The sequence below is a fragment of the Polyodon spathula genome, chromosome 11, assembly GCF_017654505.1.
Source record: "Polyodon spathula isolate WHYD16114869_AA chromosome 11, ASM1765450v1, whole genome shotgun sequence".
NCBI lineage: Eukaryota > Metazoa > Chordata > Actinopteri > Acipenseriformes > Polyodontidae > Polyodon > Polyodon spathula.
The window spans coordinates 11504656-11518507 of record NC_054544.1 but is presented as its reverse complement, the minus strand read 5'-3'; the positions used below and the strand labels follow the sequence as shown (position 1 = coordinate 11518507).

General features: G+C 35.6%; 1 protein-coding gene across 1 annotated transcript; it reads left to right on the top strand.

The window, feature by feature from the left end:
- Positions 1 to 1446: 1446 nt before the first annotated feature.
- LOC121323027 (interferon-induced helicase C domain-containing protein 1-like) lies at positions 1447 to 7875 on the top strand. The gene is made up of 4 exons (XM_041263744.1): positions 1447 to 1507; positions 2733 to 2892; positions 6947 to 7106; positions 7652 to 7875. The coding sequence occupies exons 1-4, from the start codon at positions 1447 to 1449 to the stop codon at positions 7784 to 7786; spliced, it is 516 nt and encodes a 171-aa protein (XP_041119678.1). The 3' UTR covers positions 7787 to 7875.
- Positions 7876 to 13852: the final 5977 nt, after the last annotated feature.

The window sequence follows — 13852 nt, the reverse complement described above, 5'->3', positions numbered from 1 at the left end:
TTTCTGTTTTATGGCATACTGAAGCATATTTCCTGTTGTGTCACTGTAGACAAAGGAAATAATGTGGGTACCATATATTCTTTATTTCATTAGTTGATTCTTCTCCTTTTATATTTTAATACTGTCTGATGTCCTGCCTTAAATGGTACATACAGACCTTTTTATTGTATTGTGTTACATGTTCCTATATGTTGCTACAACTGTTTAAGTCATATATATAATGACGTGAAAACTTTTTTAAACTTTTAAAGGTCCGGAGTCCTTGGCCTCAAGATGGCTTCCCATAAACCCGCATGAACTTCTCAGAACTACATTTCCCATCATCCCCCCTCTCACATATGCAAATGAGATGGATTTACCAGTGAGTAGGGAAGATACACTACCCTTTGGAAAATGTAGTTCTGAGATATCCATGTGGGTACATGGGAAGCAAAACAATACGCACACCTTACGTAAACAGTCGTAGCAACACATGGGAACACGTAACACAATAAAATAAAAAGGTCCTTATGTACCCTTTAAGCACTGTACTTTCATGATAGTTCAGCATCACAGAGAAAAAAATATTTTACAATTTAGGTACCACTTGTGGAGCAGCATTATCATACAGAGTTTGGGAAATTCCTAAAGCATTTGTACAAAGTCGAAAAGGCTGTGGAGAGTCTCAACTTAAAATCTCCTTCTCGGATGTTGTTACTACTAATAAAACATTACATTCCTGTTTAAACTCATAAGGTTATATTCTTATCTAAAAAAAGTGGCATATCTTAATCACTAGGGATGCAGCAATTATGATTTATTTTTGATTGTTTATGCTATATTAGTAATAGACATACCGATTCCAGTACCGTTTTTTTATTTTTTATTTTGTATTAATACGATTGTAAACCAGGATTTCTCTACACTTGAATATGTATTTAAGCTTTAAACTGAGCACGTCACACAAACATTCTGCTTCAAGTGAATTTAGCATAACACTGGCAAATCAAATGGTATGAGACATGTTTACTGACCTTAAAAATATACGTGCACAGTGAGTGGAGGGGACTCAAATATCAAAAATGTATTTGTCAAGTTTAATATCACTACTCTCTCAAATGCATATAAACAATAAAAATCAAACACATTTGTACAGAGCAGAACAGGAATCAACAATGTACTGTCTGCTTTCCTGTGTCATTGAGAAGGACAGCAAAGCAGAGAATAATAATCTGTGACCAACGCAGATAACAGATTATGGTATTTAATCAATAATCAGCACTGAATCCAATTCTGATCTGATTTATTGATTCTTCCCTAAATACCATCGCCCTAAAATATAGCATTCAGATGTTTTGTGGACACATTTCCAAAGCATTTCTTTTGTCTGTATTGATGCTTTTAGATCCTTAAAATCATCCGTGTGAAGTTTTCTAATACTGATATCGTGCGCATAGTCTTTAGACAATGTACTCATTGTGTCTGGGCATTCCTTGTATCTTAGTTTATATAATCTACTATATTTCAGGTAATATTAATAATTTGTATAACACACTGTACTGTACTGCACTACAGAGCTCCCTCGCTATAACGCTGGTCTCGGGGGACACATATGAGCGTTATAAACGGGGGAGGTGTTGGGGGGCGCCGCGGGATACATAGCAACACACATCTGACTAAAATACAAAATAAAATAACTCTCTCTCTATAATGCACATGTAGTGAAGCAAAAATGTAACTTTGTGAATTAACCATGCATAAAGCACCATGTAATCAATGCTATGTTTTTTACGAAAAAATAAATAAAAAGGTAACATTCCCACTCGTGGATCATTTTAATTAGCAGTTTTTAAACTATATATAGCCTGGCTAAATGGTGGTCAAGAGTTCAGTTCGAATCGACAGACAAGCAAACCAAGTGCATGAAGGAGAGCGGGTCGGGCGAGGAAAAGAGGGAATGGGCTCGCCCCAGGTTCAGCTGCCGGAGGGGGGCTGTCTTGTCTCCCAGAGAAAGCTGCAGCACCTCTTGCAGCAAAAAAGTAAATACACTAGGAAAGATAACCACGTAATAGGCCTAATATTTATTTAGTTAAACTTAAACCTAATATTTATTTAGTTAAAGGTCATATTTATTTATAAAACGAATGCTGAATAAGATGTCTGTGTTATAAAGTGCCAGCACAGATTTTCTTCACTTCAGATACTGTATCAAAAGGAAGAGATAGAAACAAAAGTTGTACTGAGAAGTTGTTTACAGTTTGAGCAATGCCAGTACTGTATTTACTGTAGAAATATTGCATGAATCAGTAGTAGGGAATTGGGAGACATGCTGTAGGAGTGTTATATCCCAGGCGCATTATAATCGCGAGCCTTATAGTGAGGGAGCACCTTTTATTGCTATTCCATTATGGAATAGTAAAGCAATGTATTTTACATTAAGTCTGATATCTGTTGGAATGATGGTTTTAAAAAAGGCTAGCCTGTGTCTTGTGAATTGAAAATCCCAAACCTTATGAGTAGAAAAAACATTCAACAGATTATTACCCTCATGGCAACATATTTAAATGGAGATTAAGCATAATAGGATTCCCTAAGGTTTAGTTTAGGGCCAGATTTCATGGACTACCATTTCAGCGGTTCTGCTGTCAAACGTAGTCTTGTATTTGTGTTGGTTGGTGTTGCTGGCAGTACCCAAGTTCCCATGTGTGCAGCATATGCTGTTTGTTTTAACGTCTGGTTGTTTTTTTTTTCAGTTTCAAAACCTCACGGCTGCTCAAATCGTCAGTCTGCTGCTGCTATAATTCACGGGAGAGATTCTGTCACTGTGGCAAGATTTAATGTTCCTTTCCAAAATCATATGAGCCTCGGGGGTGGTATTTGTACATCCTTTCTTCAGCTTCTGTTATTAAGCAGGTATTTTATCTCACATTGTTCAGAATTTTGACACTGAAAACGTTCCCTCGTAATGTAATTGTCTTAAGGGACATGCATGTTTAAAACATTTCAAGAAAGTCTGTTTTCTGTAGACAAGAGAAATGGAATGCTGGAAGCAAAAAAAGATTACTAAGAATTTGTTGGATGAACATATGAAAAATTGCTGCTTGACCTGGATGTTCCTGTACTCTGTTGCTATGTCCATCTCCTTCAGAGAAATGATTTCAGAACCACTTAAAATTAGTAAATATGTTAACATGCTGTAGTCTTTAAGAGGGGTTGTGGCTTGCATTACAAAAATCGCCCAAGAGCCCTAAGTCAAAAGCAGAGAATTGAACATTAAATGCTGAAATAAAAACTGAAATACTTGGAATTAACCTGCTAATAAATGTAATCTCTTAATCAATGAAAAAATAAATACATTGATTGCCCCTTTATAAAATAAATATAAAGCCCTGAAGAGGGATTAATTTTAGTTGCATTAAATATTATTTAATTTCACCTGTTTTGTGTACAGATTTCTCCCTGATAATCATAGATGAATGCTTTCACACTTAGAAAGCTGGTGTATATAATATTATCATGACTCGATACATTAAGCAAAAAATGAACATAAGACTGAGAAAAGACCAAGAAGGAAATGCCCCTTCCTCAGATTCTGGGTTTGACAGCATCTCCAGGTGTGGGAGGAGTAAAGAAGTATTTGAAAGCCAAGGAGCACATCTTGAAAGTAAGAAGCTTGTAAAAAGAATGACCTCGTCCTGACCACTGGCCAATGAAAGGATCTGATTTGCTGCACAAGAGTTCTCTTTTTTATGTAGGGTGTCTCTTGTTATAAGAAATGTCATCTTGTGCAGTTTGAGTGATAGGAAACGAAACTGAGTGGTTATAAATCAACCTACTATTAACTAAAGTTTTTTGTTTTTTGTTTTTTAAAAACTGTTTTATATACAGGAAGATACCTATACACACATCTATTGGTTGATTTCACATTTGTGATAAACTATGTAACACAATTTTTGTTCCTGGGTAGTAAGTGTTATTTCCTAATTGCTTATGCCTCAAAAGTATAGAAAATGGCTATTATTCCCCACAAACTTTGCTTTTGTGACCAGGACAGTGATATTTCAAAATATCACTATTTCCAATGGGAAAACGGGCAAATGTGTGTCTTTTCGTTCACATAGAGTCAGAAAAAAACAACATAAGAATCTAAATTAACATGTATTTATATTAAAGTAATACAAAAATGACTACAAAAGATTTAGAAGTGAGTAGTTTTTCGAGATTTACGATTATACAGTAAATACAGTAAATAAAAAAAAAAGTAAACTGTAAATAAAAGAATTATGCAAGAAATTCACAGATACTGCACCATGCAACCTTCCTCAGACCCAGGCACACAAAACTATGAGCAGACACTGCACCATGCATCCTTCCTCAGACCCAGGCACACAAAGCTGAGCAGACACTGCACCATACATCCTTCCTCAGACCCAGGCACACAAAACTATCAGCAGTGAGCTGTTCAAAAAGAGAAAACGGGTTTGATTATGTACAGTACAAACAAGACACTTCTCAAAACTCACTATTTTTTAAAACTAATGCATTGACATTAACACAATTTACATTGAAAAAACAGGACAATTATAGTGCTTATTTATGTAACCTCATACCAAGTTAATATACAAATATTAACTTGTGTGACATTTAATATAATTGTTTTTTTTACACACACACATATGTGTGTGTGTGTGTGTGTGTGCATGTGTCCGTGTGTGTGTGTGTGTGTGTGTGTGTGTGTGAAAATGATTCTGTGAATTTTGGACACACTAAGACACTAATTTAATAAGCTAAATTAGTACAAATTGTGTAATGGAGAACATTTTTAGTTTTTTTTTGGGGGGGGGGGGGGGGGGGTTGTGTTTTCATAAGACTTGTCATACTCAGACAAAGCTTTAAAACTCATTTGGAGTTCATTTCAATTTCTGGCGTGAAATTGCACGTGATGTTTGTTAGTTTAAAAAACTAAGAGAGGCCGGGCAGTGCAAGACATGCAGCAGTGGGGCACTTGGGTTCATCACCCTGGCGCATACATTTATTGCAAACCTCCCAAGAGGTACCAATGAGAATAAAGATACACAGAGACAATGACATACAAAGCCCTCACCATCAATCACTGTACAGCAATAATTATGTGTATAATATTTAGGACTATTTGCATTTTTTATTAATTACATTTTTTGGTGCTTATTTTTAGTTGTTTGAATTTTATGTAAATATTTTTTTGTGGCCTCTCACTTTTTATATACAGTATGAAATTATTGTTTTTGGTTACATTACAAAATGCTTGGGTGTTTTTTTCTGCCAATAGTAGTAACTCGACTATACTTGCACATTTAGTTGTACATTCTTTCCTTTGCTGTCTTCCAGAATGAAATCCTTATGATCACGGGCACATTCTTCTGGGGTTTTTGTATGTAGGCTTTTATTTTTACATTTAGTCAGTTTGCAATTCTGTTTTAAATCTTCTGTATCTTAACTATAATACAGCTTTAAACCTCACAACAAGCCTCCATTCGGGTTTAAACTATTCAGAACAAATCAGTGATAGATACTGTATAAGTTAGGAAGGAGGGACATTACCCAGCTGCAATGGGAATGGTAAGTTTTATTTTTGTTTTTTATATGTTAGGTTTTTGTTTTTTTAAATGGGAAGTGAAGTCAATGTAAATTGAGTAACCATTTCCAGGGTTTTTCCGGTGTTTACTGGCTATATATTTTTTGTATTGGGTTAAAACCGAAAATCAGAAGTCCCAGTTATATTATTTTAGTCATTTATATTATGTGTATTATGGTTATATCAAGAGTTGTATTATAAAAGCATATAGTAAAAATAACATTAAAATATAAACCTGTATGCTAATGGTTTGCAGACAGTTGACAGGTCAATAATAAGAATAATAAGAATAATAATAAGAATAACTTTTATTTGTAAAGCGCCTTTCCAATCCCAAAGCGCTTAACATAGCTGATAGAAGACAAGATAACAAACGACAGGGCAAAGTAACATACAGTAATATATTTTTTTTTAAAATACATTCAACAAAGTAAGAGACAGCATTAACAAATGATAAGGCAAGAGAAAATACAGTAATAAAAAACAATACAAATGCGTTCTATAAAGTAAGAGACAGCATAACACAGATCCTTAAAAGCTAGTTTAAAAAGATGTGTTTTGAGGCAGGTTTTAAAAATCTCAACAGTCTCTGAGTCTCTTATGGAGCTGGGCAGTGTATTCCAGAGGTAAGGAGCGGCTCTACAAAAGGCGTAATCATCGGTTCCCAAAAGTTTGGCAACCACTGACCTAGAGGATTAAATTGTCCCCACCCCCTCAATGTGGTCTTTACTGTCCTTGACCTACCAGCTGTTTTCCTATTGACTAACATGTTTTCAGACAGTAATTTGCATCACCTTGAAAAAACTGCAGAGGTTAAATGAGTTACATTTGGTTAACGGGGCATGAGGTGAAACACGTATAAAAAATGTTGCATGGATTTCAAATCATTTGGTCTAAGAATCCAACAGATCTGGTATGAAACTCATCAGAAACAGGAAAAAGCATGTCTGGGTAGTTTATCAATGGAGACATCCATTTGTTATAAAATTGTTACACTTTGAAGGCAAATATGGAATTAGTGTTAATGCTGTTTTATAAGGATGGGATTATAATAAATCTAGACTACAGGGTAAAGGATGCAATCCATTTTGGCCTTCAGTATAAGGTTAATTGGTTAAATGGACATATTGCAGAGGCCACATGCACAGCCATTTAAAAAACAATAAAGGAATTACTTTATTTTCTATGGGACAAATCATTTTGGTTATTGTGACTTGCCCAGACCCCAAGGTTTTCTAGAGAAACTTTGATCACCCATCATAGTTAAAGTGCATTCCAGAAATGTGTCCCTTGTCTACAATAAATGGTAAATATTTTAATATCATTGTAGCTGAATTTTTTTTTTTTTTTTAGAAAAGGAGAAGCAAGAGAAATTATCTTTACTAAGACTGGCCAAAGCGCAATTGCTGTATATCAGTGGATTAAAGATTATGAAAAGTTTGATGAGGTTGGAGTCAAGGCTACTTATTTTATCGGTGTTGGGCATAACAGCATAGTCAAGCCAATGACTTCAGTAAGTAACTTTTTTATAGGGCTTAGGTTAGCAGCAGCGACCCCTGTAGACTGACCAGGAGCCTGTGGGCTTGCCTGTAAGCTGCCCAGAGCTGTGTTGTCCTCCGACGCTGTAGCTCCTGGGTGGCTGCATGGTGAGTCCGCAGTGTGCAAAGAAGCGGTCGGCTGACGGCACACGCTTCGGAGGACAGCGTGTGTTCGTCTTTGCCGCTCCCGAGTCAGCGCAGGGGTGGTGACAGTGAACTGATCCTAAAAAATATAATTGGACATTTCAGATTGGGAGAAAAATGGGAGAAAATCAACTGTTTAATTTTTTTTTTTTTAAAGTAAGAAACATTTATTTCAGTTGAAACCAAACTAAATTCCACACATCCCCCTTTCCCTGGTCTTTTTAAATGACTGTTTTAAGGACATGCAATACAAAGGGTATCCCAATACTTATTGTAAAGTATTATATTGTGTTTCTTTTATCCATTTGCACTAACATAGCCTATCTATAAACTTTACTCTAACCAATTGTATTTAACATTTCTTAACCATCTACAGGCTGAGCAAAGAGATGTTATTGAAAAATTCCGTACTGGAGAGATCAACTTAATTGTTGCAACTACAGTAGCTGAAGAGGGACGGGATATAAAGCAGTGTAACATTGTGATCCTCTATGGTCTGGTCACCAATTAAATTGCAATGGTACAGGTAGGTGACTAAGAGAGAGGTTGTATGGACAATTGTATAAGAGACATGTACAGGATTAGTAAGTGCCAGAACAGATCCGGACAGCAGTAGACTTTAGTGAGCTAACCCACTTGATTTAGGCAGTGTATATATATATATATATATATATATATATATATATATATATATATATATATATATATATATACAGCTCTGGAAAAAATTAAGAGACCACTGCAAAATTATCAGTTTCTCTGGTTTTACTATTTATAGGTATGTGTTTGGGTAAAATGAACATTTTTGTTTATTTCTATAAACTACTGACAACATTTCTCCCAAATTCCAAATAAAAATATTGTCATTTAGAGCATTTATTTGCAGAAAATGACAACTGGTCAAAATAACAAAAAAGATGCAGTGTTGTCAGACCTCGAATAATGCAAAGAAAATAAGTTCATTTTTTTAAACAACACAATACTAATGTTTTAACTTAGGAAGAGTTCAGAAATCAATATTTGGTGGAATAACCCTGATTTTCAATCACAGCTTTCATGCATCTTGGCATGCTCTCCACCAGTCTTTCACATTGATGTTGGGTGACTTTATGCCACTCCTGGCGCAAAAATTCAAGCAGCTTGGCTTTGTTTGATGGCTTGTGACCATCCATCTTCTTCTTGATCACATTCCAGAGGTTTTCAATGGGGTTCAGGTCTGGAGATTGGGGAAGAGTTGGGGAACATTGTCAGAGCAGAAGGAAGCAAGTTTTCTTCCAGGACAATCTTGTACTTGGCTTGATTCATGCGCCCTTCACAAAGACAAATCTGCCCGATTCCAGCCTTGCTGAAGCACCCCCAGATGAGTCCAATTTTCAGCTTTGCCCAACACCTGGTAGTCTAATGGTTAGACAGAGACCTGGAGAGGCCTACAAGCCACAGTGTCTCGGACCCACTGTGAAATGTGGTGGAGGATCGGTGATGATCTGGGGGTGCTTCAGCAAGGCTGGAATCAGGCAGTTTTGGCATATATATATATATATATATATATATATATATATATATATATATATATATATATATATATATATATATATATATATATATATACACACACTGAGTGTATAAAACATTAGGATCACCTTCCTAATATTGAGTTGCACCCCCTTTTGCCCTCAGAACAGTCTCAATTCATCAGGGCATGGACTCTACAAGGTGTTGAAAGCATTCCACAGGGATGCTGGCCCATGTTGACTCCAATGCTTCCCACAATTGTGTCAAGTTGGCTGGTAGTGGATCGCTACTCCAAATAGCTCGTTCCATCTCATCCCACAGATGCTCAATTGGATTGAGATCTGGTGACTGAGCAGGCCACAGTAGTAAGCTGAATTCACTGTCATGTTCATGGAACCATTCCGAGACAATCCTAGCCTTGTGGCATGGGGCATTATCCTGCTGAAAAAATCCATTAACAGATGGATACACCGCTGCCATGAAGGGATGCATCTGATTGGCGGTGATGTTCAGATATCCTGTGGCATTCAAACGTTGCTCCATTTTTATCATGGGGCCCAATGTGTGCCATGAAAACACATCCCACACCATCATGCCACCACCACCAGCCTGCAATGTTGACACTCGGCATGATGGATGCATGTACTCATGTGATTTTCTCCATACTCTAATCCTTGCATCAGCGTGAAACGGCAGGAAATGAAGATAACAGACCAGGCAATGTTTTTCCAATCCTCTAGTAAACAGTGTTTTCATTTCTTAGCCTACTGCAACCACAGTTACTTGTGTTTAGCTGAAAGAAGTGGAACTCTTTTAGGTCATCGGCTGCCATATCCCATTCGTGTTAAGGTACAATGAGTTATGCATTCTTTTAAGGGTCTTTCAGCACCAATGTTGTACTGGACTGTCAGTTGACTAACTGTAGCCCGTCTGTTGCTCTGCACAATTCGTGTCAGCCTCCTTTGGCCTCTTTCATCAATGAGCCATTTTCGACCACTGGCCTGCCATTGGCTGGATGTCCTTTGGGTGGTGGACCATCCTTGATACACAAGGGAAACAGCTGAGCGTGAAAAACCCAGCAGCATTGCAATTCTTGTACACACTGAAACCGGTGCGCCTGGCACCTACTACCATACTCCATTCAAAAGCACTTAAATATTTTGTCTTGCCCATTTACCCTCTGAATGGCACACATACACAATCAATGTCTCAATTGTGTCAAGGCTTAAAAATCCTTCTTTAACCTGTCTCCCCTTCATCTACACTGATTGAAGTGGATTTAACAGGTTACATCAATAAGGGATCATAGCTTTCACCTGGATTCACCTCATCAGTCTATTTCATGAAAAGAGCAGGTGTTCCTAATGTTTTGTATACTCAGTGTGTATATATATATATATATATATATATGTGTGTGTGTGTGTGTGTGTGTGTGTGTGTATGTATGTATGTATGTATGTGTGTCTATCTCTCTCTCTCTCTCTCTCTCTCTCTCTCTCTCTCTCTCTCTCTCTATATATATATATATATATATATGTACTATATATAAAGTCAGTGATGTTAAATATGTATTCTAGGGTGCCATGAGAAACGGATTGTCACATCACTAGTGGGCAGTTACCTCTTGAAAAATGTTTTATATAAAACAAATGTGGTGTTAATAGTTACTTGTGTGGCATTGGAAAATTAACCATAGTGTAAGTGTATCACATATATACATATATATATATCATATATATATATATATATATATATATATATAATATATATATATATATTATTGTATTATATATATATATATATATATATATATATATATATATATATATATATATATATATATATACACACACACACACACAAAAACACAAAAAGGAAAAAATATCAATTGTAATTGAAATTTGATTTCAGTGTTACTATAACTTTAATAATGACTGACAGAATGCATTTGGCTTTAGATTACTGATAAGATTTTTTTTATTATTATTTTTTTGCTTGATATTCATATTAATGAGAATTTACTGTATTAAAGTCCCTCTAAAAATGTTTCTTTTTAGACATGGGGTACAACAATGTTGCATCAAGGAGTGGAGTGCCCTTGTTTGGGATTTTAAGACATTTTGTTGTGGTCCATGATGTCAAGGACATGAAAACTTACTACACATGGAATGAACTGAAACCAAGGTTACATCCTTTGACTAAGTTGAGCATGTTTCACTAGCAGACGGTAATTCTGATGATTGATTTGTGATATATCAGTTCACAATTCTAAACATAAAGGGTACTTTGTACTTGCATTTTAAAATAGGTGTATCTTATTTTAATTCTACTGGAACCTGTCATTTTAGAAATACTAATGTTTGTGTTTCATGTTTGTTTGTGTGTTTGTTTGTTTTTGTTGTAAAACATGAATGTTCTGACATATAAATGTACTTTATAACATGGTGCGAATGAGTCTTCCTTTCACAAATATAATGAGAATTATTTTGTCATGATGTGTGAAAAAATGTACTTGCATTGGGGTTTAGCTTTGTGAATGATATTTACTAATATAAACTGATCCAATCTAATGTTTTCTTTTTGTTTCTTTTTCAATATACTGTACTAGAGCTGCTTCAAGTTGTAGTTATATTCTGTAAGGTCATAAACAAGTGAATTGTGTGTGGCTCCATTTGATATCTAAACTGATTGAAATCTACTAAACCCTCAACATGAAAAGTAAGAAATTATTCTGATTTATTGAGTAAATGTGTATAGTTCCTATGCTGTCACACTTGTCTGTGCCAAATTTATTTCCACATTTCAGAGGATCGTTTCTGGAACTAATTAACTGGGTGTTGAAGTTGAAGCATAAAAATATTTTTCTACTTGGTCTGTCTATGTGATGGCTTGGCGTATGGTTATCAGTTGACTCCACATGTGTTGTCAATTAAACTTCATTTCAAATGTGTAGGTTAACCTCTGATGTTCAGTGTTTCAGTTACCACCATAGATGATCTAACTGACACATTCACAATTAAGCATAAGTGACTTGACACATGTCTGCTACCCAATTTTGAGATTTTCAAAATCATATTATATTGTACATACTATATATGTCGCTATATATGTTTTTTTCTGCAAAAAATCCGAACTGAAGGGATGTTTGCATCAGCAATATCTGTGTTTCTAAGTTTAGCTGGCATTTTATTGAATGTTAATTTGAACAGCATGTTTAGTAGACAAGGAATAAACCGATGTTTTCATGTGATGAAACAACAGATCTGTCTTTGTTCCAAAAATCCACAAGAAATGAAGGACAATAGCAGATGCTTTGGCTGCTTGTTCTTGGAGCTTTGTTTCAGTTTAGTGGCCACTAAGGGAACTAAGTCACGTCACAGCTGCATTGATTTTTCCCCCCCAAACTGTTTTATTGATGGTGAGTTACTTGCTCTTGTTAGTGTAAAGTTGTCTGTCAACTGTTTTTCCATTTGTTACCCGTAATTCAAGGTAATTAACACCATGAACTTAGAAATTGTTAGTGAGGAAACTGGCATATTATAGCTCCTACATGTTTGGTCTGAACTGATGCTACTTTGGCCCTAGGAGAAACCAACATAAGCAAAATTGGTCGTCTTTATAACCAGCAATTTATATTTGAATCCTCATTCAAACTAATTATTTGGATTAAAAATTCACCTAAACATTCTCCTCATTGGTACAATCCTGAATTTTAAACATGTTTGTGTATCCTGTGTAAATTCAAATGTGAATTGTATTTTATAGCACCATTTTTAAAAGTTTTTTGCCAATAGTGTACACAATTATATTCTATTACAATCTAGAGAACCACATGTCAAATGTTGATAAAACATGCAAAGGACCTTCTTTAGTTATCAAGTCTGTCTGTCTGCCATGCATTGCTTTAAAGTGTGTGGCACACAGCAGCAAAGCCAGTTTTTTTACATAGACATTTTGCATTGTTAATGTTTTATCCTATTTTTTTCCCCTATAAAAAAAAAAATTAATAAGCTTACTACACATTATTATTTGTTTATTTATCCGTCACCTTTATCCAAGGTGGCTTACAGAGACTAGGATGTGTGTGAACTGTACATCAGTTGGAGAGTCACTTACAATAACGTCTCACCCAAAAGCACAAGAAGGTTAAGCGATTTGCTGTGGAATACTCTATACCAAGCAGATAGTTCTGTCAAAGTATTTATTATTTTAATCCAGGCAAATAAGGAAAGACATTCCAGTAATGAAGAGTGGGAAGCATGATGATCACATGCAGTCAGCTGGATTTAGACGTCATTCACATTGGGTTTGTTTCAAACTGTCTCACTTTGGTTCATTTGCTTTGAAACAATGTATCCATGTACTAGCTGTTCACACTGTTCTTGTGTATAAATGAACCCAGTTCATTTGGATGTGAACTGGAGTTTGTTTTAATGGTTCACTTCTGTGTTTTCTAAGGACTCTGTTCACTTGTGTTCACATTGAATGAATATCAATTGAACTCGGTGCCTTTCTTATGATAAATGCACTGGATGTTTAGGGGAGACCGGGCTTGGTTGCCACACGGGTTGGTTGTCACAGTGCTCATAGCTATGAAACTAGATGACGCAGGCAGGTGATACTAACACTGAAATGTGTGTTTTATTGTCTGGAAGTCAATCATCTTGTAATTTGAAGTCAATTCCATAAAGATTAGCACATATTTCATTTTTTTTTCATACCCAAAATAAAAAAATGCATATCTTGTTATTTATGTTATAACTCTTAGTAGTGTTCGAGTTTGTTTGAACTGGTGGCCGTGTTAAATGGAACCAGATACTGGCTATCTTTTGGTGTAAAAACAAAACCAGTATGTTGTCCCAGTAGTCCTGAGAGAATTAAATTATCATGTAAAGTCTGGTTGGGACAGGCTGTCACTTGTAAATCCTATAGGAAGAAGTCTTATATTTTTTCTTTCAACTTTTTTACACCAAAATGTGGGATATGTCACCATATAATGCTTATTTAAATTATTTAGTGTTTGTCCTCTGGTTCTGTGGAGGCTGTGGTATTATTATGTAGCATG

Excerpts from the sequence above, each read along its gene's own strand:
- LOC121323027 (XM_041263744.1), top strand. The coding sequence starts at position 1,447 with ATGTACTCATTGTGTCTGGGCATTCCTTGTATCTTAGTTTATATAATC. Across the intron at positions 1,508-2,732 it reads TATAATCTACTATATTTCAG|TTTCAAAACCTCACGGCTGC; the intron begins GTAATATTAATA and ends TTTTTTTTTCAG. Across the intron at positions 2,893-6,946 it reads CAGCTTCTGTTATTAAGCAG|AAAAGGAGAAGCAAGAGAAA; the intron begins GTATTTTATCTC and ends TTTTTTTTTTAG.